This window comes from Lingula anatina, chromosome 2, assembly GCF_051362555.1.
Source record: "Lingula anatina isolate TDL-2025a chromosome 2, LinAna3.0, whole genome shotgun sequence".
Lineage (NCBI taxonomy): Eukaryota > Metazoa > Brachiopoda > Lingulata > Lingulida > Lingulidae > Lingula > Lingula anatina.
In genome coordinates this window covers 2,874,347-2,896,891 of record NC_141768.1, presented here as the reverse complement: position 1 = coordinate 2,896,891, position 22,545 = coordinate 2,874,347, and the positions used below count along the sequence as shown (strand labels likewise).

General features: G+C 35.4%; 1 protein-coding gene across 3 annotated transcripts; it reads left to right on the top strand.

The window, feature by feature from the left end:
- The first annotated feature begins 100 nt into the window (after nucleotides 1-100).
- On the top strand, nucleotides 101-21,932 carry LOC106173307 (calcium-independent protein kinase C). Of its 3 annotated transcripts, none has more exons than XM_013554394.2 (15): nucleotides 101-603; nucleotides 3,865-3,928; nucleotides 4,075-4,231; nucleotides 6,953-6,984; nucleotides 7,490-7,572; nucleotides 8,037-8,169; nucleotides 8,446-8,579; nucleotides 9,913-10,003; nucleotides 12,273-12,472; nucleotides 12,878-13,051; nucleotides 14,814-14,968; nucleotides 15,259-15,397; nucleotides 15,744-15,932; nucleotides 16,176-16,328; nucleotides 16,618-21,932. In XM_013554394.2, the coding sequence occupies exons 1-15, from the start codon at nucleotides 280-282 to the stop codon at nucleotides 17,029-17,031; spliced, it is 2,442 nt and encodes an 813-aa protein (XP_013409848.1). In that variant the 5' UTR covers nucleotides 101-279; the 3' UTR covers nucleotides 17,032-21,932. The 3 variants fall into 3 exon arrangements, with proteins under 3 accessions (XP_013409848.1, XP_013409847.1, XP_013409849.1); XM_013554393.2 differs by having other exon boundaries at nucleotides 7,490-7,578; XM_013554395.2 differs by lacking the exon at nucleotides 9,913-10,003 and adding an exon at nucleotides 9,390-9,465 and having other exon boundaries at nucleotides 7,490-7,578.
- The last annotated feature ends 613 nt before the right edge of the window (nucleotides 21,933-22,545 follow it).

The window sequence follows — 22,545 nt, the reverse complement described above, 5'->3', positions numbered from 1 at the left end:
GTTTTATAAAAAGATTATCAATTACATCATTCTTGTCTAACCTATGTAGTTTTTAAAAATATTTCCAGATGTTATAAGCGTCTTTTCAAGGTGCGCAAACTCAAATCAACTTTCCGAGGAACTCTGGGATTGACTGCTTCCGATTTCTGTGAAAATTTGTGATAATGGTGTAAATTTACGGTTAATTATACTCATTAGTCGTCGCTTTCATTCATGAAAACCATGCCATGAGAAGGAAGGAAGGTTTAGATACTCTGGGTTTTCCATAAGACATCGAAAATGGTGTTTTTTAACGGATCCGTAAAGCTGACTGTCTGCGAGGCAGTAGATTTGAAGGCGACGGACTTTGCAACCAGACATGCAATGGGGCCTGCGAATCTGAATCCCTACATTTCTATCGATGTCGACGAAGTGTACGTCGCCAGAACGACAGCAAAGGGCAAAACAATACGACCATCATGGAATGAAGATTTTGTGACAGAAGTCCACAATGGGAACGCCATCAACTTGACAGTGTTTCATGATGCAGCGATTCCTCCAGACGATTTTGTAGCAAATTGCTCACTACCCTTTGAAGATTTGAAAACAAACTCCGATATATGGGTTAGTAATGCATTATTACTATGTTACTTGCGTAAACAATGTCATTTTCTATTCAATTATTACATATACAAATATATGCAGGTAGATATATTGAAGTACAGTAAGCTATTATGTAGAGCCAGTAGAGGTGTGGCTATTAATAAGTGAGTGTTGTGTCCAACTCATTAACCCATGCAAACCAAATCTTACATGAGACTGTTGTAGATTTCACAATTTGACAAATGCATTCAATAACAGCTGAATAAAATATTGTAAATGTTTTTATTGTGAGCAAATATTTGACCAAAGGACTAAAACTCTCAGAATGTATCATATGTATCTAAATCATAAAATGTCCAAATGCAGTCCATCTGTTGTAATATTCACCAAAGCATATAAAATCATCCCAGTGAGTAGTAAAAAAATAGATTCCCCAAATACAACTTTGCAAAAAATTCTCTTGTGACTTGCAAGTTGTCACACTGTAACAGTAGGAATGTATATCACTTGTATTTCAAAATGTGAAGTCTTATTTTAATAGTCTTAGCCTGTAATCTAAACTGTTTTAAGTAAGGATTGAATGTCCCTTCTTTGCATGACCCTAATGATTTGTTGATTTGTCCATCTTTGTTTACAATTGAAGTTGATGCACATACCATTATAAGCTGTGGGATTGTTGATAGTAACCAGTGGATCAGATTTACAGTCTGTGATGAGTTTGTAACTTGTATTATTATACAACCTGCAGTGATATTCCAAAGGAGGGTATCCCAACTGTAATTGGAACATACTTCTGATACTTTTAAAGAATGTGTTAGATTGATCATAATGGGATCATAATGGCACACATGTTTTTAAAGCAATGACAATTCTTTCTTGATCAGAAGTCTCAAACTTAAACCTATTTTGGCATGCCTCTGCTCCTCTTTCTCCCAACTTTTCCCTATTTTTCAAGGATTTTGGCGAATTCCAAATGATATGAAGCAACAAAGAATTGACAATTTACCTAAGACTTGTGAAAAAATGTGTTTGAGTTTTGTTAAATTTTATATTCTCATAAATGTGCACAGAGTTCAAGTGCTATATTTCAGCCGCTGAGGTTAAGTATATCAACATTTTTTTTGCTGAAAACAGTGATTTGTTTCTAGAGATGAATTTGAGTCATCACTCAGTGATTCAGGGGTTGTGGGAGGTGTTAGGCATTTGAAAAAATCATTCCTCTCTTTTGGGCATATGTGTTTTGGTATTGGTCCCTTTCTAAAACGGATATGAGCTTTAGATTTTTTTTGGTCATGATCATGTGTTCATTATTAAAGGGATTTTGTTGATTACGAAAGAGTCATGACAAATGCTCTCTTGCTGATTCACTACCTGTCATGGTCCCATGTGGCACTTTTCCTTAATGTTGATTATTAAAATATTCATTCTAGAATGATGAATAGTTTAATTTTTGTTGTTGTTTTGGTGTAATGAACATGTAATTCTTAATCATATTTTATGAAAAAAAGCAAAAGTTTAATGCATATGCCTTATGCGCAGTTTATTTGAACAAAATGTCCTATGAAATAGATTGTATTGCGCTTTTGATTATTTTTCCTTTATGTCCTATATTAGCTACACCTTGATCTTTCATTTCAAATAGATTCCCTAGAAAGAAAAAAATATTTTCACTCTTATTTTGAATTAAAATGAAATGTTTTGATCATGGCATTTTGTATGAACTTACTATTGTTGATCATAAAACTAGCTTAATTTTGATGCATGGCAACAGCATTGTGACCAAGTCTGTTGAATTTTACATTGTGAGAGACTCTTTCCATCACTTAATTGTTGGTTCAGTCATCTCTGTCTGTTATGAAATCTTGTGCAGCATTCAATGAGAAGAGATAGTCTGTCTGAATTTTTGTCCTCATTTATTTAGTAAAGTTCCTGGGTCAAGCTGCCTGATTTCATATCAAATCCATGCAGTCAAATTTTATGTAGTTGAGAAAAATTTTATGACAAGATGTCTCCAAATCTTAGATGACGGTGACAGCTGTTAGTCAACCTTGCTATTTATAGCCGTTTGATATTGCATTTATCATTAATTTTCATAATTGAGGCAAATTGTTTGATTGTTAATGTTCTTTAAAAAATTTATCAAGATTTAGATGTGAACATGCTTAAATATGTTGCTGTTATGAAGTGATATAGAAAGATATAGCATAGCTCAATTTCTTTATCTTAACCTTTTTTTTTTTTTTTTTCAACTTTTCTGGAACAATTGCACAACATCATCAAATTTCAAGTCTCAACCCCCTCTCAAATCACACCCTTGTTCATAAGAAGAAGAATTGCTGAAAACTGTGCACTGAGACCCTTTCTGCTGCTGTGTTGTATTTGTCTTTTACTTAAAAAAACTGCAACACACTCCAAATTGATGGCCTGTCACCTTTGGAGTTTGAATTTTTTAAGGTCAGTCAGTGCATTTTCTAATAATTGGCAGCCATACTGTGCCCTAGCCAAAGTATTTTGTCAGTAAGAGATGTTATGTTTGTTGGATTTTATAGGTTATATTAAGGTCAGTAAAAGGGGTGCTTATTAGAATTGTACCAGTTACATAACATTGAAATAAAAAACAAGCCTGCTTTGTGTCAAGTTGAGAAGTTTGGAATAACACAATAACCACAAATGGTGGTGTGATAGCTATTGATAAAATGGAATGGGAAGAAATGTGCAAAGATCTCATTCCCTGCCCTGATTTTGCTCTTAACATATTTAGGTCAAGGTTGCTGGGTTTTGCTGATGCTGACTTGAATTCAGATGGCTTTGTATATGCCTGAATTGATAAAGCCAGCTGTTGAAATGGTTCAACTCTGAAATATAGATTAATTTTCTGATTTTATATCTAGTGAGACCTCCACATTTGATTTGATATAACTCCCTCTTAAAGATGATTTTATTGTTTTTATATCAGCTTCGTAGTGCATAGGTTAACACTGGTAAGAAAGTGATATCAAATGAAGTGATACTGTAATGCCAATGAAGTTTGCAGTGACATGATTGTACAACCTAAACTGACATTTAGGTTAAACATTCATTTGGGCATTGGTGACCTTGGTGGTTTCATAAGTTTTTCTACACTGGCTTGTTATTTTCCAAAAAAATTTTCAAAATTGCTTCCTATATTAACTCTGTCATCAGTCTTTATTTAGATTTTCTCCCCTCATTGAAGTTTTGAACATTCTAATGATAAATGTATTTATATTGCAGACTGATTTCCTCTTTCATTTTTTACTTCAGGTTGATCTGGAGCCTTGTGGAAAAATTCACATCCTCATTGAACTCAGTGGGGCCAAGTCTGAGGGTGAGTTCTCATTTTAAAAAAGTTTAAAAAGTAAAACAGATAAAAGTTTATCAATGTGAATTATGCTGGTATGCAAAAGTTTAAGCTGACAGAAGTGCAATAAATAAAGAAGATTTGGAAAAAATTTGGTGCTTCTTTTTTTCCAGAACCACCAAAAGAAAGAGTGTTCAAGGAGAAGGAGGGGCTGCTCAATCGCCGTCGTGGCGCTATGAGAAGGAGAGTCCACCAGGTCAACGGACATAAGTTTATGACAACATGGCTTCGCCAGCCCACTTTTTGCTCAGTTTGTAGAGACTTCATATGGTAAATAAACATTTTTAATTTAGACTTACTCTCTTAGAACCATTTATTTATTGAAAGCTTTGTGTGTGTGTGTGTGTGTGTGTGTGTGTGTGTGTGTGTGTGTGTGTGTGTGTGTTGATATTGTGAACTTCAATTGTAATGAGTATAGCCACTTAAAAAACTAGTAACCTGATATTATGAGTCTAGAAACGTGTAAGTGTATGCTGGCTCCTGATAGTATTTTTATGTGTTTACAACTCTGGCTAGGTATGATTATAATTTTGGCTGATTATAACTATTTGGATGTAGTATAGATCTTGAAAGGTCAGAGATGTGTTAATGTGCAGGTTGTACAGGTGTGCTATTCCAGGTGACCCAGGTAAACAACCTAGTGGCAGGGGGTTCTCAGAAGTGTATTTGCACAGCTGTTTCTGAGAAATATCCAATAATATGACTAAGAATGCCATTTGGATACATAGCTTTTGAAAGCCCTTAGGTAGCTGGGTTTACCTTTTGTTAGTTAACACTGAATGAAAATTGAAATAGTTTGTTTTCTTTTATAATTTATGAGTCTGTTTCCTTCAAGTTCCAGTCTGCTTACTGAGTCACTGTCACATTTCACACTTGTGAAATGATTTTCTTTTCAAGGCAGTGTAATGCTGTTGTGACTGTGATAGATGTGATAGAGCTGTTAAATTGCATCTCTTTCCTAGAAAAAGTATACTTCACTATTTAACAGCTGTAAGAAGTTGTCCATGTCCAAAGGTTTCTTGATGTGGAAGTATTAAATTAATGTTTTTGTAGGGTGTTCTTAGAATTGTGAAGTTCTTAGGCAGAAGGAATTTAAATGTTTTTTTTTTAGCAAGACATGTTACATACCTTAGAAACAAATTTGTATATTTTTCATTCTCTCTCTCTTTTTATATTTATTTTTCTTTTATTAGTTTATTTGCAATGGGTGATTCAGCTAATAAAAAAGGCTAGGTTTGGTTGATAAATGTCAAACTGTAGTATTTCATTGCAACATGTTTTAGACTCTAAATATGCCAATTATATATATATTTGAAGTCATAATGTACTGTAGTAGGTTACACATAAAAAGAATACTTTAGGTTTCTCAGAATTGGATATCTGAGCTTCATTCACATGGAAAGTCTATTTTCTAAATTCTATTTTCTATTCGCGGTATGTTTTGTGATCACGGTCTGTGCCCTGAATATCCCGCGGCGTGATTACTGGCAGCGCGAGCCAGTTACTTATACAAAGCTGTAATTAATTCTCGGGTGTGCTCGGAGGAAATTCTGATAGCTTGACGCATGCGCATTAGTATCTCTAAGCTGTGGAGTTCATCAGTTTAGGTGTGACGACTCAAACATACAGACGCGAAATATGCACAAAATCGACAAACACATTTTTCAAAGCAATCGCGGTCACCATTAACTTGCTAAATTCCTACTGCGCATGCGTAAAGGTATCAGAATCTCCTCCGAGCACAGCCGAGAGTTAATTACAGCTTTGTACAAGTAACTGGCTCGCGCTGCCAGTAATAACGCCGCTGGATATTCAGGGCACAGACCGTGATCACTAAACATACCGCGAATAGAAAATAGAATTTAGAAAATAGACTTTCCATGTGAATGAAGCCTTAGACTGTTATTTAGGTCATGCAGGACACATGTAATTAAAAAAATTCTTGCATTTTCTCTTAGTGCTGTTGATTGCAAAAAGCAAATTCTTTTCTGATTTTCTCTAAAGTATTGCCTAATTTTGTGCTGATGTATTAAATCTTTTTAGTAATGTCTTCTGTAGGTATATGCCTAGAAAATCAGCGAATACACAGCACAACAGTATGTGGGGCATTTATTAACCTGGAAAACAATTAATTTACATCTAGGTAACTGGAAGGTTGTTATAGGCCAGGTTATTTAGGGACATCAAACCTAATCAGATTTTGACTTGTATGATATAAAAGGTCTTATGGATTTTGAAAAATGAGGACATCAGACTAAAAGCTCCTGCATTAAAAAAATTAGGGCATTGATTTGCAAAGCCTACAGCAAAGTCACTTTTTTGTTGTTGTTGAAGTGTTGTGTTTTAGTAGCTAAAAAGCAATGGCATTCAAGCTATAGCACGCTATCATTTTTTTTTTATTATTTTATTTCAGAATTGAAAACGTGGTGTAAAATTTAAGTGTAAAATATATATAAAGTATCATTTTCATTGCAGTGAGCTTATTGCATTTGTGAATGTTCAAAGACAGTTTTAATTTTGGACCAAATCTTTGACAGATCAGAATCAATATATGATTAAGTCAGACATTGTTAATTAAATATGATTGTAACAAATCTCTCTTTGTGAAATATGTTAACTACTTATGAAACTTGATATTTTGTATTATAAAGATATTTGGAATTTGAAACAAAAACTGTCTATAAAAACTAGGTAATCTGACAAAAGTAAACAAGAAAAGTTTCCCACTGCTGATAGCTTCAATCTTAGATACACAAAATTCAGAGTGAAACTAATTATTTTAATCGTTATCATACATTTGAGTCATAGTATCATAAATGTATATTGGATTATTTTGGGGCCTTTAATGGACCTTTATTGGCTCAGTTTTATTTAATCTTTTTACACTTATAGTGCATTGCCGATTGTCAAGACTTCATTTTCTAATAGTTTACTCTCCTCCAAATGTGTAGTTATGTTGAACATCCTAAGTATTATCTCATGTTTTTTTAGGGGACTTTGGAAACAAGGATATCAATGCCAGGGTAAGTCAGGATTTTATTTTTATTTAAATATTTTTAAAAATAAAAAAAGATCATAACTAAGCATTTTTTTTTATCAAAGTAATGGCTATGTTTACCATTGTTGCTCACAAATCTTATATCACTGCTTTGCATAACATTTTACTCATACATAGGTGAAAGTTTTCATTTTTATCAAAGTAATGGCTATGGTTATAGATTATTTTTCACAAATGTTATCTTACTGCTTTGTTTAACAATTTACTTATACATAGGTGAAAGTTTTCAAGGTTATTCCTGATATTTGTCTTCAGTTCAGTCGTTTTTATCGTATGGTCTAAATGTGATGAGAAATTGCAAGCTGAGTTTTCAGGATTTTCAGTTTTTACAACTTACACCCATGCAGATGACATTTTCACCTGCTAGGAGTTGTATATTTGATGGAGTAGAATTTGATTCTATCACAAGGTGGTATAAATGTTAATGGTTAACAGTTGAACAGTGGTGTATGATTATGTCGTAATTTCAGTGTGCACATGTGTTGTCCACAAACGCTGTCATCAGATTATTGTTACAAAATGCCCAGGAATGAAGGACACATCCACTGAGGAGGTAGGGGTAAATATGGCTTAATTCATTATTGTTAGTTAATTATAATTTATGAAGGAAGCTGATCAAGCTTTTGGTGAAGAAATATTGTCAGTGAGCAGAAACTGGAAAGATATTGAAAGAAATCCAACCACAAGTGTTTAGCAAACCATCGGAATTCTACAGAATTGAGAAAAGTAAATACAACCACATGTTTACAGCACATTTCTGTCTGTCCATTTGTCTGTCTTATGTGAATGCAATGACATAATAATATTCAGATATTTCCTTACATTCTTGAAATTGTAAGGAAAATAACTTCATTGTCATCCAATGATGAGAACAAGGCATTTAATCAACCATCGGAGAAATCCAGCATTGAAATAACTGGGATGACCAATTCCAAATAAATGAAAGTTGACTGGATTTCTTCAATTGCAGAGAGTTTGAGCCTTGTACACAGTGAAATATATATATAATATTTCCAGGTGATTTATGACAAGCGCTTCAACATCAATGTGCCACATCGATTTGTTGTCCATAACTACAAACGCTTCACTTTCTGTGATCATTGTGGCTCGCTGCTGTATGGGCTTATAAGACAGGGACTCCAGTGTGAGGGTAAGTGGATTTGTGTGTGTATGTGTGTGTTTGTGTGTGTGTGTGGGGGGGGGGATAAGGGTAACAGCTTTTCTTATAATTCTCATAGCCTCAGAGAGTAGGTTGCATTTTTCTACCACAAATATATATATTTATTCAAACATCCCAGCAGAAATGGGACCTGCTGAAGGTAATGACACAAGCATGGTTCATTTGTTGAACTTCATACCATGCTATCTGTTATCTTTTTGAGATCTGTGCTGAACTTTGATGAATGTAATTTTTTTTCTTTTTTAGTCTGTAAGATGAATGTGCACAAAAGATGTCAGAAAAATGTGGCCAACAACTGCGGCATCAACACAAGGGATATGGCAACTGTTCTTGCTGATTTGGGTATCACAGGAGATAAACTGGGCATGAGAAAGAAGAAGGTAATGGGATATGTTCTTATGTCAGTTAATTTTACCAGGAATAACAAGTGATGAAAAATGAAATAAACAACAGGTAAATGTATTGTCTCTGTGGTATATTGAAAAGGGAATAAGACAAAGGAATATGACTTTGAATAAGTGTGAATTATATAGTTCCAGAAAGATGTTACTATTGTCTTTCTTAACTTTTAGTTGAATTTGACTGTTTATAAAGGGTTAAACTTGATAATGAATAAAGTGAAATAAGATATTTAGTTTATTTCTATACACAAATGATATGGTGATAAGAAGTCTTATTTTGTGTGTTCTTTTATTTTCCCCATAAGACAACATCCCATGTATGGGGAGCTGGAAGGTCATACCTACTCTCCATTTTATTCCTGCACTTTTCACTTTTTCAGAAACACAGAATTTGATGTCAAGCTGACAACTCATTCGATGGACCAACTAAGAAAAATAATTATATTATATAAAGAGAAAAAACTTCCAGAGGTCTTTCTAATGCAATAATATCATGATGCTATTTTATTTTCTCATGCTATATTTCATGATCATAAAATGAAGTGATTTATGTTTTATTTCTTCCCTGAAGCCTCTGATCAGTGAATCTGGTCCTAGCGGAGCTTGTCATATGGGAGCCTTGTCTCTTCCTCTGATGCCAGGTATTTGATTCATGTCGCACACTCTGTGTCAGCAGTCCCTACAGCTCTCCACACAGTATGTGCCACGGCCTGTAGTTGCAGTAGATTAATTGTGTATCATTGTCATCCTTTCATTTATTTGTTTTATTATTTTTCGTACACTCCCCAGCCGTCGATCAGTGAATCAGGCCCTAGTCGAGCTTCCTCGCGGGATGATCAAGGTTTACCTATTCCTGCTATCCCAGGTACCCATATATATATATATACTGTCGTGTTGCTATTATTGTTGTTCTTTATTTATTTAGTTCTGTATACATCTGGGCTATGACTAGCATGTACAATTTTTGCTAATGGCAAGAAATGACATTTTCCCCTGAAGAAAATAAAAGCTGATTCCAACCCCCATAACCCTTAATTTACAATTGACAAACCTGAACATTTTTGATTTGGCTAAAAATGAATTGATTGGCTTAAATGACTTTGCTAGTACGTGCCCAGTGTTCTATGTGTTTAGTTCAGTTGCCAGCTGCTCAGTGGATGTTGGTTGCTCACAATGTTGGTGCAGGGGTCTTGTGGGGCGGCCATATGTACTCTACATGTATTCATGCTCGTCTTCACCAAGGTGGCGGAATGGTCCATTTGTAGTTGCACTTACGTTTGCTTCAGGTTTTGTGTTCTTATTTATTTATCAGCCGTCAATCAGTGAGTCTCCGCCCACTAATATACATAAACAAACTATGAAGGATAGGAGAACTGTATCCTCACCGATACCTACAATTAAAGGTAATTATAAGCTTGAAATAATTGGAGATCACACACAGTTTCTGAAGAACCTGAGAGAGTAAACTGCAGCACCATTTTTCCAGATATTTAAAAATCTTAGCTAAATCTTGAGAGGTCTTAAAACTTCAGAAAGGAAGAAAACAGTTTCCGAAATGTATGTTTAAATTATCTTTGTGGAAAAGAAATTGATGACCATTTAAAAAAATAAACATAGTATTAGTGAATGAATGACTTTTGAATGGAAATATATGTTGTTCCGGTATTGCCTAAAGCAAAAATTAAAAAAAAATGTTAATAAAAAATATACAGAGATGAACTGACGTAGACAATAATTTCAGACTTGAATATCAAGAGAGGGGGTATATTTTGGCAAAATTGTTCAAAATGGTTATTGGTGTTGCAGTTTATATTGCTCTTCTGAATTACGAAGGATTCAGCTTATTAAATTTTGCAAGATATTGTTGGGGAGGGGGAATTTTAAATGGAAATGTTTTATGTCAAAGTCAAGGTTATGTTGAGGTAGAAACTGTGTGTGATTTGACAAGCTTACCCTCTTCCTTGCCTCACTTTTAACTCCTGCTTTCCCTTTCTAAATCATCTCTTTGGACACTGACTCTCCCTTTGGTGGATTGATGCGATGGTCTTGTGTTTGCTTGTTAAAGGAGATGTGAAATTTTTGATTCTCTCAGCCATATCTTGGGATGCGATTCTCGCATATCTTTGATAATTGGGTTTATCAAAAACTCCACGTTAAGTTGCAAAAGGATTCTGTTTGTCTAAAGCATGTGAAACTGGACAGATTAGATCTGAAGGAGAATTTTCATTTTGGTAAAATTATGACAATGATTTTCGGAAAAAATCAAGAAATGGTTTATAGGTCATTTTGGCCTACAACATGAGTGGCTATCTTGAATACAATGCTGGACAATTTCAGGACATGTTTTTACAGAATACCTTTATGACTTGCATGGCTTTGCTTATTTACTAGCTGTGTTCTAGTTAGATGTAACTGTATATTTGGTCTATTTATTCATCACTTTGTAACATATTTCAACATATATTTCAGTCACATGGGAAACCTGTCTAAAACAAGCTACATATTTGTATAGTGCAATGTTAACACAATGTTACATCTGTGTAGAACTTACATTAAACTAGAATTTTGTTTTGCTGAAAGTATAATGCTTAATTGAAGCTTTAATTATCCTGACAATTGTTATATTGGGATAGACAATTTTCTTGGAAAACTTTCACTGCAGCTACAGCATTTTAAATGTCACATTTTAAAATAACCAAACAAGCATCTTTGATAACTGATGTCTAAAACAACTAAATGTTGACATAATGATAACGTTGTTCTGGAATTAAAATTAATAACACTAGACAAGTCTCCTTTTTTTATGGGGGACTGAGTTTACCACAAAAATGATGCAAAAATAGTATTGTTGAACCAAGTGCTTTTAGTGAAATAATAGTACTGTAACAGTAGAAGTTACATGATTTTAGAAATTGGAACATGTCTCACTAAGTAATCTTTCTAACATTGTAATACCATTAATTGCATTAAAATTTCCTCTTCTTAAATTTAGAAACAAACGGTCATGAATTAACCACAATGAAACTAGAAATAGTAAAATGATGCAACATGAATAATCATAATTTTAAATGAGTAGGCCAATTCGGTTTTGCTGACAAATGTTATGAGTTAAACCAGCTTGCAACAGACCTGGGATCTGCATTTCCTTGCATTTTCATGTTTGCTCTTTTTTGAGATTGCAATTTTAACATTACCTCTTTGATGCTGTTAATCAATTTATGTTTTCTTGGGTGAACCACTAGTAAAACTCAATTATTTGATCTTTAAATGCAATTTTTTTACATCTCTGTGTTTTTCATCATTTTTATATGAAGTTAAGAGGTAGAGAATCATATAAATTGGTTTGCATTTGCAATGTGCAATCTGTGTTTCTATTGAACTTTTTGAAAAAACCAACATGATTTAGTGAGTTGCTGCACACAGCCCCTTTGTGGTCTTTCTATCTATGCACAGAGTGTTTCTTATCTGGATCCTTCTCCTTAAACATGGAAGACTGTTAACTACTTGATTGAAATGATGTTTCCCCCTTGACTGCACCTAAAATGTCGATCATTGTTTGAATCATGAGTGAGATGATGTTATGTCTGTCACAATCTCATGCAACACAACAGGGTTGTCAAAAAGGATCATTTCCATCCTTTGGTTCATTTTCTGAAACAATTTCTCCTGTAGACGCAGACGAGAGCGGTGAAGATGGAACTGGGATGACAAGCAACAGCCTGGACCGCCTTGACACAGACTTTCCTTCCCATGCCACCTTGCCCAGGACCCCCTCCTCCCCAGGGAGGGACTTCAAGAGGAGAGACAAGGACCATGTCTGTCTACAAGATTTTAACTTTATTAAAGTATTAGGAAAAGGCAGCTTTGGAAAGGTAGGGATATGTGTAATATGGGTGAAAAGAAAAAGTTGCAGTGATGCATTAAAATCTATTTGGAAATGATTTATTTTTCAGCGAAGTTTTAATTGTAGAAAAAGAATTATAACGTAAAGATTATATGATAGTGTTGTTCAGTTCAATTGATATGAGCACTGCTCTAAAAGAGGTGAAGATTTTGGAACTTTTTTGTTTTGAAAATGATGTTTTAAAATTTATCTACTTGAGCGTAAATACAATGCTTGTAGTAGACTGCTTGTTTTTCCATAGTTGTTTCTGAAGCAATTTAATCTTCAAATACTTTTGCCAGTATACAGAAAGTACTCCTACACATATAATCATATTAGTCAATCTTTCTCTAATTGTCTGTTTTAATATAAAACCCTTTTGTCTTCTCTGCAGGTAATGCTAGGTGAGCACAAACCAACTGGTGATGTCTTTGCAGTCAAAGTGCTGAAGAAGGATGTTATCATTCAGGATGACGATGTGGAGTGCACTATGACAGAAAAAAGAATCCTGGCTCTTTCAGCCAAGCATCCTTTCCTTACTGCATTGCACTCCAGTTTTCAGACAAAGGTGAGTGAGGACAAAGTGTGTGCGTGCGTGTGTGTACTTTCTTTCTGCTCAACTCAGACATTTAATTAGTACCACCAGCGTGTACGCTGGCGGTACTCATGGTTTTAGTCCAGACCCATATCGTACGGCTCCGTGAGCTCCGCCGGCTCCGCAGGGTGGCGTGGGATACAAGTCACTGTTACCGCTTCTCCTCCTAGACCGCACGGACCTGTGTCCCCATCTCTTGGATTTAGGTCACATATAATCTCAACTTGAACCCCCTGTTTTTTTTGTCTCATTCGTTTGGGTGTGACAGGCGATGAAATGCACCCTTGTCAAATTTTTTGAAACTTCAATGCTATATATCTCCTAAACGGAAGGAATTATGGGAAATATTAGTATAGAAGTCTGACCGAAAGTCATATATGAGGATTTCAAATATGCCTTTGGATTTGACCTTTGACCTTTTTTTCAAGGTCAAACAGACCAACATTTTCTAAAAATGGGAATTTTTTGCAAAAAATCTTTTATTTGTGCCAAATTTCAGAAACTACACAGAGTTTAGCTCTCATATTATAGTGAGGGGATGCAATTAGGGACTCCTTTCATCTTTGGGAGTTTGGGGTCAATCGGTGCATTTTCATGGGAGAAACGGCCATAAGATGCCAAAACTGAAAACTCTCCCTAATTCTGGAACCGTAAATGCTAGAGACCTCTTGTTTTTTGCATTATGTAGAGCATGTCAAGCACAATACTGGAGGTGGTGCCCATTTTTTTGTTTGCAATACGGTCAAGGAGTTGCGCTATGTCAAAAAGCGCAACTGAGCAATATTCAGTAGTGAAAATAAAATGTGAAATACTCCAAAAGTAGCTGAGATACACCCATAGTTACTATTGAACTTAAAAATAGGAAGTCATATACTGGCAATCTCACTGTGACCTTGAAATTGACCTTTGACCTACTTTTCACCACGAACTGAACTTTGTAATTTCTCGATCCCTTATATCACCAAAACTAGCAGAGATACACCTATACTTACTATTGAAGTTGAATTGGAAGTCACATACTGACAATCTAACTGTGACCTTGAAAATGACCTTTGACCAACTTTTCACCATGCACTGAACTTTGCAATTTTTCCATCCCTTTTATCTCCAATACTGGCAGAGGTACAAGCATGGTTACTTTTGAACTTGAATAGGAAGTCATATGCTGGACATCTAACTGTCACATTTAAATTGACCTTTGACCTTCTTTTCACCATGAACTGAACATTGCAAATTTTCTATCCCTTATATTTCCAAAACTGGCAGAGATAGGCCTATTTCTTTCTTTCAATATATATGCAACATTGATAATGCATTTTAAAGAAAACTGACAAGCCTATCATCTTGAAAATTAGCTTGATCAGAAGAATTTTATGTTTTTTTATTTTGGGGGAGGGGGCATATTTCTTGTCTTGTTTATTGCATTTTGAAGAGCTTGTCAAACACAACACTTGTAGTTGTTCCTGTTTGTTTTTGGATTTCCATACGAATGCGCTTACTCCAGCTGGTGGTACAATGTCTGGAGGCAGTATTGCCTCTCTGATCTTCTAGTTGGAAATGGTATTTTCAATAACTGGATTCTCAACTCTTGTGTCTGTAAAGCTATGACAGGAGCAAAACAGTCCAGCAAAATTGTCAGTCAGCTCTCAGAACTGATATAATGATAAAGGCATGGTTATAAAGTTGAAGTTTTAGTGTGATAACTCTTGTTTACATTTTTTTCTCTGTTTTACAGGATAGACTCTTCTTTGTAATGGAATATGTGAATGGAGGTGACCTTATGTTTCAAATTCAGAGAGCTCGGAAATTTGATGAACACAGGGCACGGTTTTATGCTGCTGAAGTCACATTAGCATTGATGTTTCTTCACAGGCATGGAATCATTTACAGGTAAAGTAACTGCGGAGGAATGTGAACAAGAAACTGAATGTTTCAGGTCATTGTGTATTACTTAGTGCAGTTGATGACTTTTAATATTTTCTCTTAATTTCAACAGTGAGTGCACGAATATAAATCAGTATCTTTGGGAAAAAAGATGGGAAGAAATTACAATGTCTTTCTTTTCAAGTATTCACCCTAGACTTACCTTTGAGCATCCAGTTTTTTTCTTATCCATAACAAAAGGAAAAAAGAAAGAAAACAAGACAGTTGTGTTGATTCACAAACATATCCAATTCCAGGGACTTAAAGCTAGACAATATTTTACTGGATGCAGAAGGCCACTGTAAACTAGCAGACTTTGGCATGTGCAAGGAAGGGATGTATGAAGGCAAAACCACACAGACATTTTGTGGTACACCAGATTACATAGCGCCTGAGGTGGGTGTCCCTTGTTGTTTGTCAAAACAGATTGATCGCGGGGGAATAGTTTCATAGTTTGCACAGTGAAGTGTGTGATCAGAATACAATCGAGTATATGTCGACATTTAGTAAAAATACCCACTTGCATTCAAGACAATTTTATCATTAATTTACCTTTCAAACTGTTTAATGTGTAAAAATCAGAAAAAGAAAATTGTTCTCTGTTTGTGTGATTGTGTTTATCTAGTTGTAAAGATATCTAAGCTAGATATTTGTAAATATATTAAAAGTAGTTTTTTATACATATCTAGATATCATTTGAAAGGTGATTTTTTTTTCTTATGATTTCTTTGAATTTTTCTAGATCCTGCAGGAGTTGGAGTATGATGCCTCAGTGGACTGGTGGGCCCTGGGAGTGCTGATGTACGAGATGATGGCGGGACAGCCACCATTTGAAGCTGACAATGAGGATGATCTGTTTGAGTCAATTCTCCACGATGATGTTCTCTATCCAGTTTGGCTCAGCAAAGAGGCTGTGTCTATATTAAAGGGGGTGAGTCGCATGGTGTGGGAGAGTATTCATGTGATGTGTGTGTGCGTGCATGCGTGTTTGTTTGCATGAGTGTGATGGCCCTTACCTGAATATTTTCTCATATTAAGCTTATGAAGTAATGAAGTTTCAGTCCATTAGAAACCAAATACATTTACTATTTACGGGTGTCAGTCAGTGAATTCTTATATAACTCCTGTAACACTGATATAGTTATTTCTTATATCAAGTCAATTGTGTTTTCAGTTCATGACCAAGAACCCTGCCAAGAGACTAGGTTGTGTGAAGGCCCATGGAGCAGAGAAGGCCATTAAGACCCACCCTTTCTTTGCCCATGATAAAATGAACTGGGATGAGTTAGAACAGAAATTAGTCAAACCTCCATTTAGACCAAAGATAGTGAGTAGTGTCTTTGATTGAAAGATTTTTGTTGAAAAAGCTTCCAGAAGGTTCAGGTTTGAAAAAAAATGCATCAGCTTGTTTGATCTTTACATTAGATGGTTTAAATAAAATCTTTGAAATGAACACATTATAATTTCATTAATATCTTTTTCTTCTTAATTTTATTTCATTTCTTAATTTTTATCAGAGTATATGCTGAAAGCCAAACTATTTGGCATCATATTGGATTCATAAAAAAAACTGTGCTTTTGGCCATGTTATCAACTTTTGGCATTTTCCTTTACAGAAATCCAAGTTTGATGCCAACAACTTTGACAAGGATTTCACATCAGAGGACCCTGTGTTGACGCCCATAGACAATGCGGTCGTGAAAGCCATTAACCAGGCGGAATTCAGAGGCTTCTCCATGGTGAACACTGACTATGGAAAGCTCACATTTCCCAAGGAAGACCAAAAGCAATCACAGCCACAACAACAGAAAGAAGCGGAGGAACAAAAACCAGAAGAACAGCCTCAGCTACCACAGCAAGAACAAAAGACGGCACCTCAGCAGCCTCCCACGAATAAAGAAGAACAAAAAGAACAACAAAAGCAGACACAAAAGCAAGAGTTTGCCACTACTACCGCTAAAGCGCTTGAGCAAAAAGTAGAAAATCAACAGCAACAGAAAATTGAGCCTCCTCTTGAAGAAATGTTATGATGAGAAATTTGCATTTAAACATTTGAGTTAATAGTACAACCATCAGCCAAAATTTTAGGATATCATTCATCTGTTTGAATGGGGCTGTGTTTTTCTGTATATGGTTATATTGCAAGTTTGGAAGGCTGCAGTTTGACAGCTGTTCTTTGAGAGACATTAATTGAAGCAAAGTGTGGAATCTGAAAGAGAAAACTATAAAACCAGCAGTAGTTTGAGGTGAAATTAACCAAATGAAGTTGGGAGTTGAAATGTGACTGGAAAGTGATACATATCTTGTGAGCAAAAGAGTATGTGCATCTTCTGAGGTACCTCATTTTATCTTCATTTGAAATGAGAAAAGCACAATTAAATCTGTGCACTGAAAAAACGCTGGTGGTTTGTTGTTCACAAGTTTCCATGTTACATTGGTACTGCAGTAGCAACAGAGTGAATCCAGTCGCATTTTGAAGAAACCAGCTTATCCACTCCTACTGAGTTGCAATATGATGGATAGGATTCCTGCTGTACACAGACCAGAGGAAAGCCTGTTGGTATTGTGGTTACTTTCAAGAAGAAGGAAGTTGTTTGATCCAGTCCTGGAAACAGTATTTTTTGGAGGGAAATAAAAAAAGCAGCTGACAGCCCCAACAACTACGTCAGGAAATTGCAAGATAATCAAGCTCAGCTTACCATCAGTGATTTATCCTAGCAAAAGTGAAAGGAGGCAGCAGGGACAGCTATGGGTTAGACTGATAATTTGGCACTATTGTGTACTGGCATGTGGTGACAATAGCTTGCTAGTTGTCACAGTGGGTGATCAGAGACATACACCAGAATCTTGATCACTATGTCAACAAAACAGTTTATTTTATCGCCAGCCCCAACTAGCAAACATGATGATAGTTTACAGCAATGAGGTGGACAGGTGAAATGCTACTTGGAGTTAAGAAGCAGCAATGTGTACTGTACGCTGTAACTGCCTTTGTTGTATGTTATGTGTGTTCCTGCTACTTTGGAATATGAAGCCAGCCCGATGGTTAGAAGAAGTCTTGCCACTTGGTATCTACAGACGTGTGTCATCTTTTTCCCCCCAGTATTATCAGTGGGCAAGTTTCAGAGGAGGGCCGCTATTCTCATCTTTGTTCACACGCACATGTTGACAGTCTGGGGCTTTAAATAGCTGCTTTTAGTGTTACTGAAACATAGATGTCGCCACGTCACTATTGCACTTTGGTGTTCTTATTACTTTGACTACTTTTATGTAAATCACAGTGTTTCATGGGCCATGCACACTCCTGTGTATTACTGTGGTCTCTACAGATGGTTGTCAGTGGGATGATTCATGTGACGGTATACGTGATGAGTTGTGAGTTGATATTTACACTACAGTGCAGCTATGATAACTGTAGGTGAAGCAGAGTATTAATTCGAGATGTAAAACCATTTCAGTTCACATGATGGAGTTGAGAGCATTGAGATTGGTTAAAGGTTGGAGTAGCGTGACTGCTGCAGTAATGGCGTGATCATTACTGAATCAAAACCACAATGCTGATTAATTTTTTTGTAAGTAGAATGTAGGTTGAATATTGATGGACGTTTGGTAATGCACGCGTATTGAAACCATGACGTATGGAACACAGGATGGCCCTTTTGCTCATTATAGTGCATTTAAGTATTTTAACTTATTATATAAATCTAGCATGGAGCTTTTAACTGCATTTGTTGGACAGGAAAGTGCAATGTTTGTTGAATACTATATATATACATACATATATACATATATATACATAAATATTTATATTTATCAATGTACACAAAATGATATCTGTGCATTTTGCAATTTGTAATTACATTTTCACATATTTTTCATCTTTTTTCTGTAACTGTAAATCTAGCTCTGAATGGATATCCTTGTGCATGCTTGTTATTTATTTGTGCATTTCATTTCATTTGTAATTTATTATTGTCCTCACATCTTCGGGACTAAAGATATTAGTAAACGGGTGTCTGACCATCCCTAGCCAGCAGAGGTCTACAGCATGGCTTAAGTCTTGTGAAAACCCCTTCTAGGCAGGAATTACCCCCCCCCCCCCCCCCCCTTTTCTCTTTTCCTCACTTGCCATCTCCATGTAATTCCTGAAATTGGCTGTGTGCTTGTCACTTGCTTCTTTCAAGAGATGAAAGTTTTCTGGATAATTAGGTGTGTTGCACTTATCCCCCTTCCTCCCTCTAATCCCACCCCCATATAAGACTGTAAAATGTCTTATTACAGAAAGTCACAAGGCAGGCATTGCATTAATAAACTTATCACTTTGTTAAATTTTAATATTGTTTACATGTGAACTTTAGCCAAATGTCTCATTTCCTATTTTACTAACTTTTGTCACAATCTGGCTTTATATCAGTATCTAGCTAGAGGGAACAGTTTATTTTAGTAAGGAGCACTGTCAGCTTTACCTTGCCAAGTTTTTTGTTTGTTGTTTTATCATGCATGCTACTACCATATTTTACATGACATTTTCATTTGCATCCTAATTTGTGTTAGTGGACTTATGAGTTAGAGATCATGTTGTGAAAGGCCCACATTGTTTACATGATTGGTATTTTTATTCCACTGCCCGGCTTCTTGTGATTGATTGTTCAGGGTTTCTCTTGGTTTCTTGTTTTTAAGTGCTGTAAATGCCTTGTGTTTATTAATTACAGCATTTGATTTTTCTGTACAATTTAGTTCAGTTGTAGTTATTTCTTGCCATGGTCAATTATTTATCTGAAACTCGCAACAACTCTTTTATGATGATTGAGATATATTCTGAACAGTAGAAGTAAATTTCAGACATTTTACTAAAGAAAGGAGATATATAAAATACATTATACCATTTTAAACTCACAGTTCAGTTCATAACTCTTAAGAAATTGTTTCATTTCACTTTCGTTTAAATGCAGAAGTCTCTATCCTTATGAGAAAGCAGCGCGGCCCGTGATATAGCCGTCTTTTTAATATTGGTGCTATTGTATGATAGATGTGTAGCCTTGACCTGCATTTAGTGAATATTAGGTGCCGAGAATTTTTTAAAAACTAGTCTTCTTTTTGTATAGGGGCAGTTAGTCAACCTTGAGAGCAGCTTTAGTGGGGCATACTGTTGGGCTTAGTGTCCTAGGCTCTAATATCTGTGTTGTAGGCATAGAATAAGACATTTAGATCACAAGTATTTAGTGGTAGGTCCTGTGTGTTTGAAATCTGCACAATGCCTGCATGGTTTTTGTATGGGCGTCCTTACATGAGAGAAAGGTGTGGTTTCAGTGCTCATGGCACGTCGATACGTTCTGTCCATGTTTGTACTTTTTGTTTTCCTTTTCTTGATGCAGTCTTGATTTTTTTTCTAGTTAAAATACTTATGTTGCAGTGATGTGTGATTTTTTTTAATGGGAGAAGATGGTTATGAGGCCAGGGTGGCTAATATAAACAGTGCTTACCTTTATGTCATCAGCTAAAGATTTCCAAGTTGGGTAGTGTATATTCTGCTTGATCATTTTGAAGAGCAGAGGAACTTATTTTGATATTGCTGTGTAGTCTGTGAGAGACATAACAGCAGAAGTTGTCATTGTGCAGTTCTTATTGTCCAGTAAGCATCACATTTTGTCAGCCGAAAAATTCGTTTAAATCTAAAAAAATAACAGTTGCTTAATATAAAATGTTTCTTTACTGGTTCAAGTGTGCAATTAATCAACTTATCTTCTTCCTCTATCCAAATGCATTGTTATTTAAGGTACAGAACTTGGTTGAAAATGATAAAAAGTGGTCTCACCGTTATCTGTACTTGATTGTTGTAAGATCTTGTCAGTATATTGTAAATTTTTTTTCCAGAAAAAGTGTTTGGTGTTACGGTACATATTGGATGTGTGGACAAGTTAATGACTGTAGTATATATTATCCCTTGTTGCCATTAGAAAGAACTTTTTTGAGTATGAACAGAGAGATGAATGCTCACATCACATTTTCAGCACCATCTAGTAAATAAAAGAGTGCTATTGTTAAGTGGTAAAATGGAGATTTTCCATTTGGCCAAAAGATGTCAATATAGATTGCCTTTTTTATTGCAGGTCATAACGTAATTCTCATGTTGTATACCTTTCTCCATCCTGGGTTGGTATTATAAAGTATTGAGTTTATTCAGTCATGAGAAGGATAAATGTTCAGCAGTTAAACCCACGGGAGATGACCGGCAGACTAGTGTTCAGTGTACTGTTGGCCCACCTCTTCCTTTACATTACTGAGATTGGGCTTTCATGGGTTGATTGTTGGATTAAAAAATGGACAAGATTCAAATATTGTTGGCCATCTTTCAAGGGAGGCTTTTGAATCAATATTCTCTTAGGCATGAATGAGAGAAAATTTTCTTTTCCCCTTTGAAAACATTTGGGCTGAATGGTTTTATGAAATACTTAAAAGATTAGCTCTGAATTTTAGGGTTTAGATCACGGGCGGTAAACCTGAAAGCAATCAACAGATCAGACATCAAAGCTAATTAGTTTATTACCCTGTATTCGTTTTTTTTTTTTTTTTTTTTTTTTGACACAAATCATTTCTTTAAAAGCAGATGGTTGTTGTCTCAAGATGGTGTTCCTCGTAATGCACACTGACACTTACATTTGTTGTGTATTGTGCCGAGTCTTATATCATGTTAAGTGTGTAAGTGAATTAAACTAGATATTTGCATATTTATGTATCAAGTCCTTGTAGCGTCAACAAGGCAGACGGAGTGCTATGTGTTTGTTGCATTCAATTTACTGATGTGGATATGTAAATTATACAATTAGTATCCATAACATTACATGTTGATGGATCATGGCTTTGAAAGCTATATAGATATTTCTGTATCATTGGCTGTTTTAGTTGAAAATAAAAAAATATTGAATTTTCAGTAGTTGGTTTTTATACTGTTAATGAAAAGTGTGCATTTTAATCCAAACTGTCTGGCTGGAAAATGCATTCAGAAATGAACATGCTGTTCCATTTTTGCAAGTGTAAAATATAAGGAGTGTTTTAAACCCCAAACGTCCCATAGGTATTAATTTTGGGTCGAGTAACTTCATATTCCTTAGCATCATGCCATGATTTGAACACTTAGATTGGAACTTAATTTCCTATCGGTGCAGCGAGTTGGCCAGCTAGTAGAAGTCGAAATAATGCATCCTCTCTTGTAACCTAACCATTACTGTCATATAAAGAAAAGAAAAGCTAGGAGAGGGCTAGTGGGTACTGCTCAGCAGATGACATTGTCCATTTAAAATGGCCAAAAAGAGTTATGCTTTTTACCAACAAGTTACAAAAAATTGGCACATTTAGTGTGGGTAACGGTCTTAAATATTTATTATTTTACACTTCTTTAACCAAAATCTATAAACACAAATAACACTTGTAATCATGGAGATGGTTTGAAAGGATATCAAAGGTCACCTTATTGACTATTTCTGTAAATGTTCTTTATTGGCCATTTTGTTTCGCTTAGTTTTGTTGGGTGTAGGCAGCTGGAC

Coding starts and splice junctions, on each gene's coding strand:
- LOC106173307 (XM_013554393.2), top strand. CDS start 280: ATGGTGTTTTTTAACGGATCCGTAAAGCTGACTGTCTGCGAGGCAGTA. Junction 4,232..6,952: donor GTTTGTAGAGACTTCATATG/GTAAATAAACAT, acceptor ATGTTTTTTTAG/GGGACTTTGGAAACAAGGAT. Junction 16,329..16,617: donor CTCCATTTAGACCAAAGATA/GTGAGTAGTGTC, acceptor TTTCCTTTACAG/AAATCCAAGTTTGATGCCAA.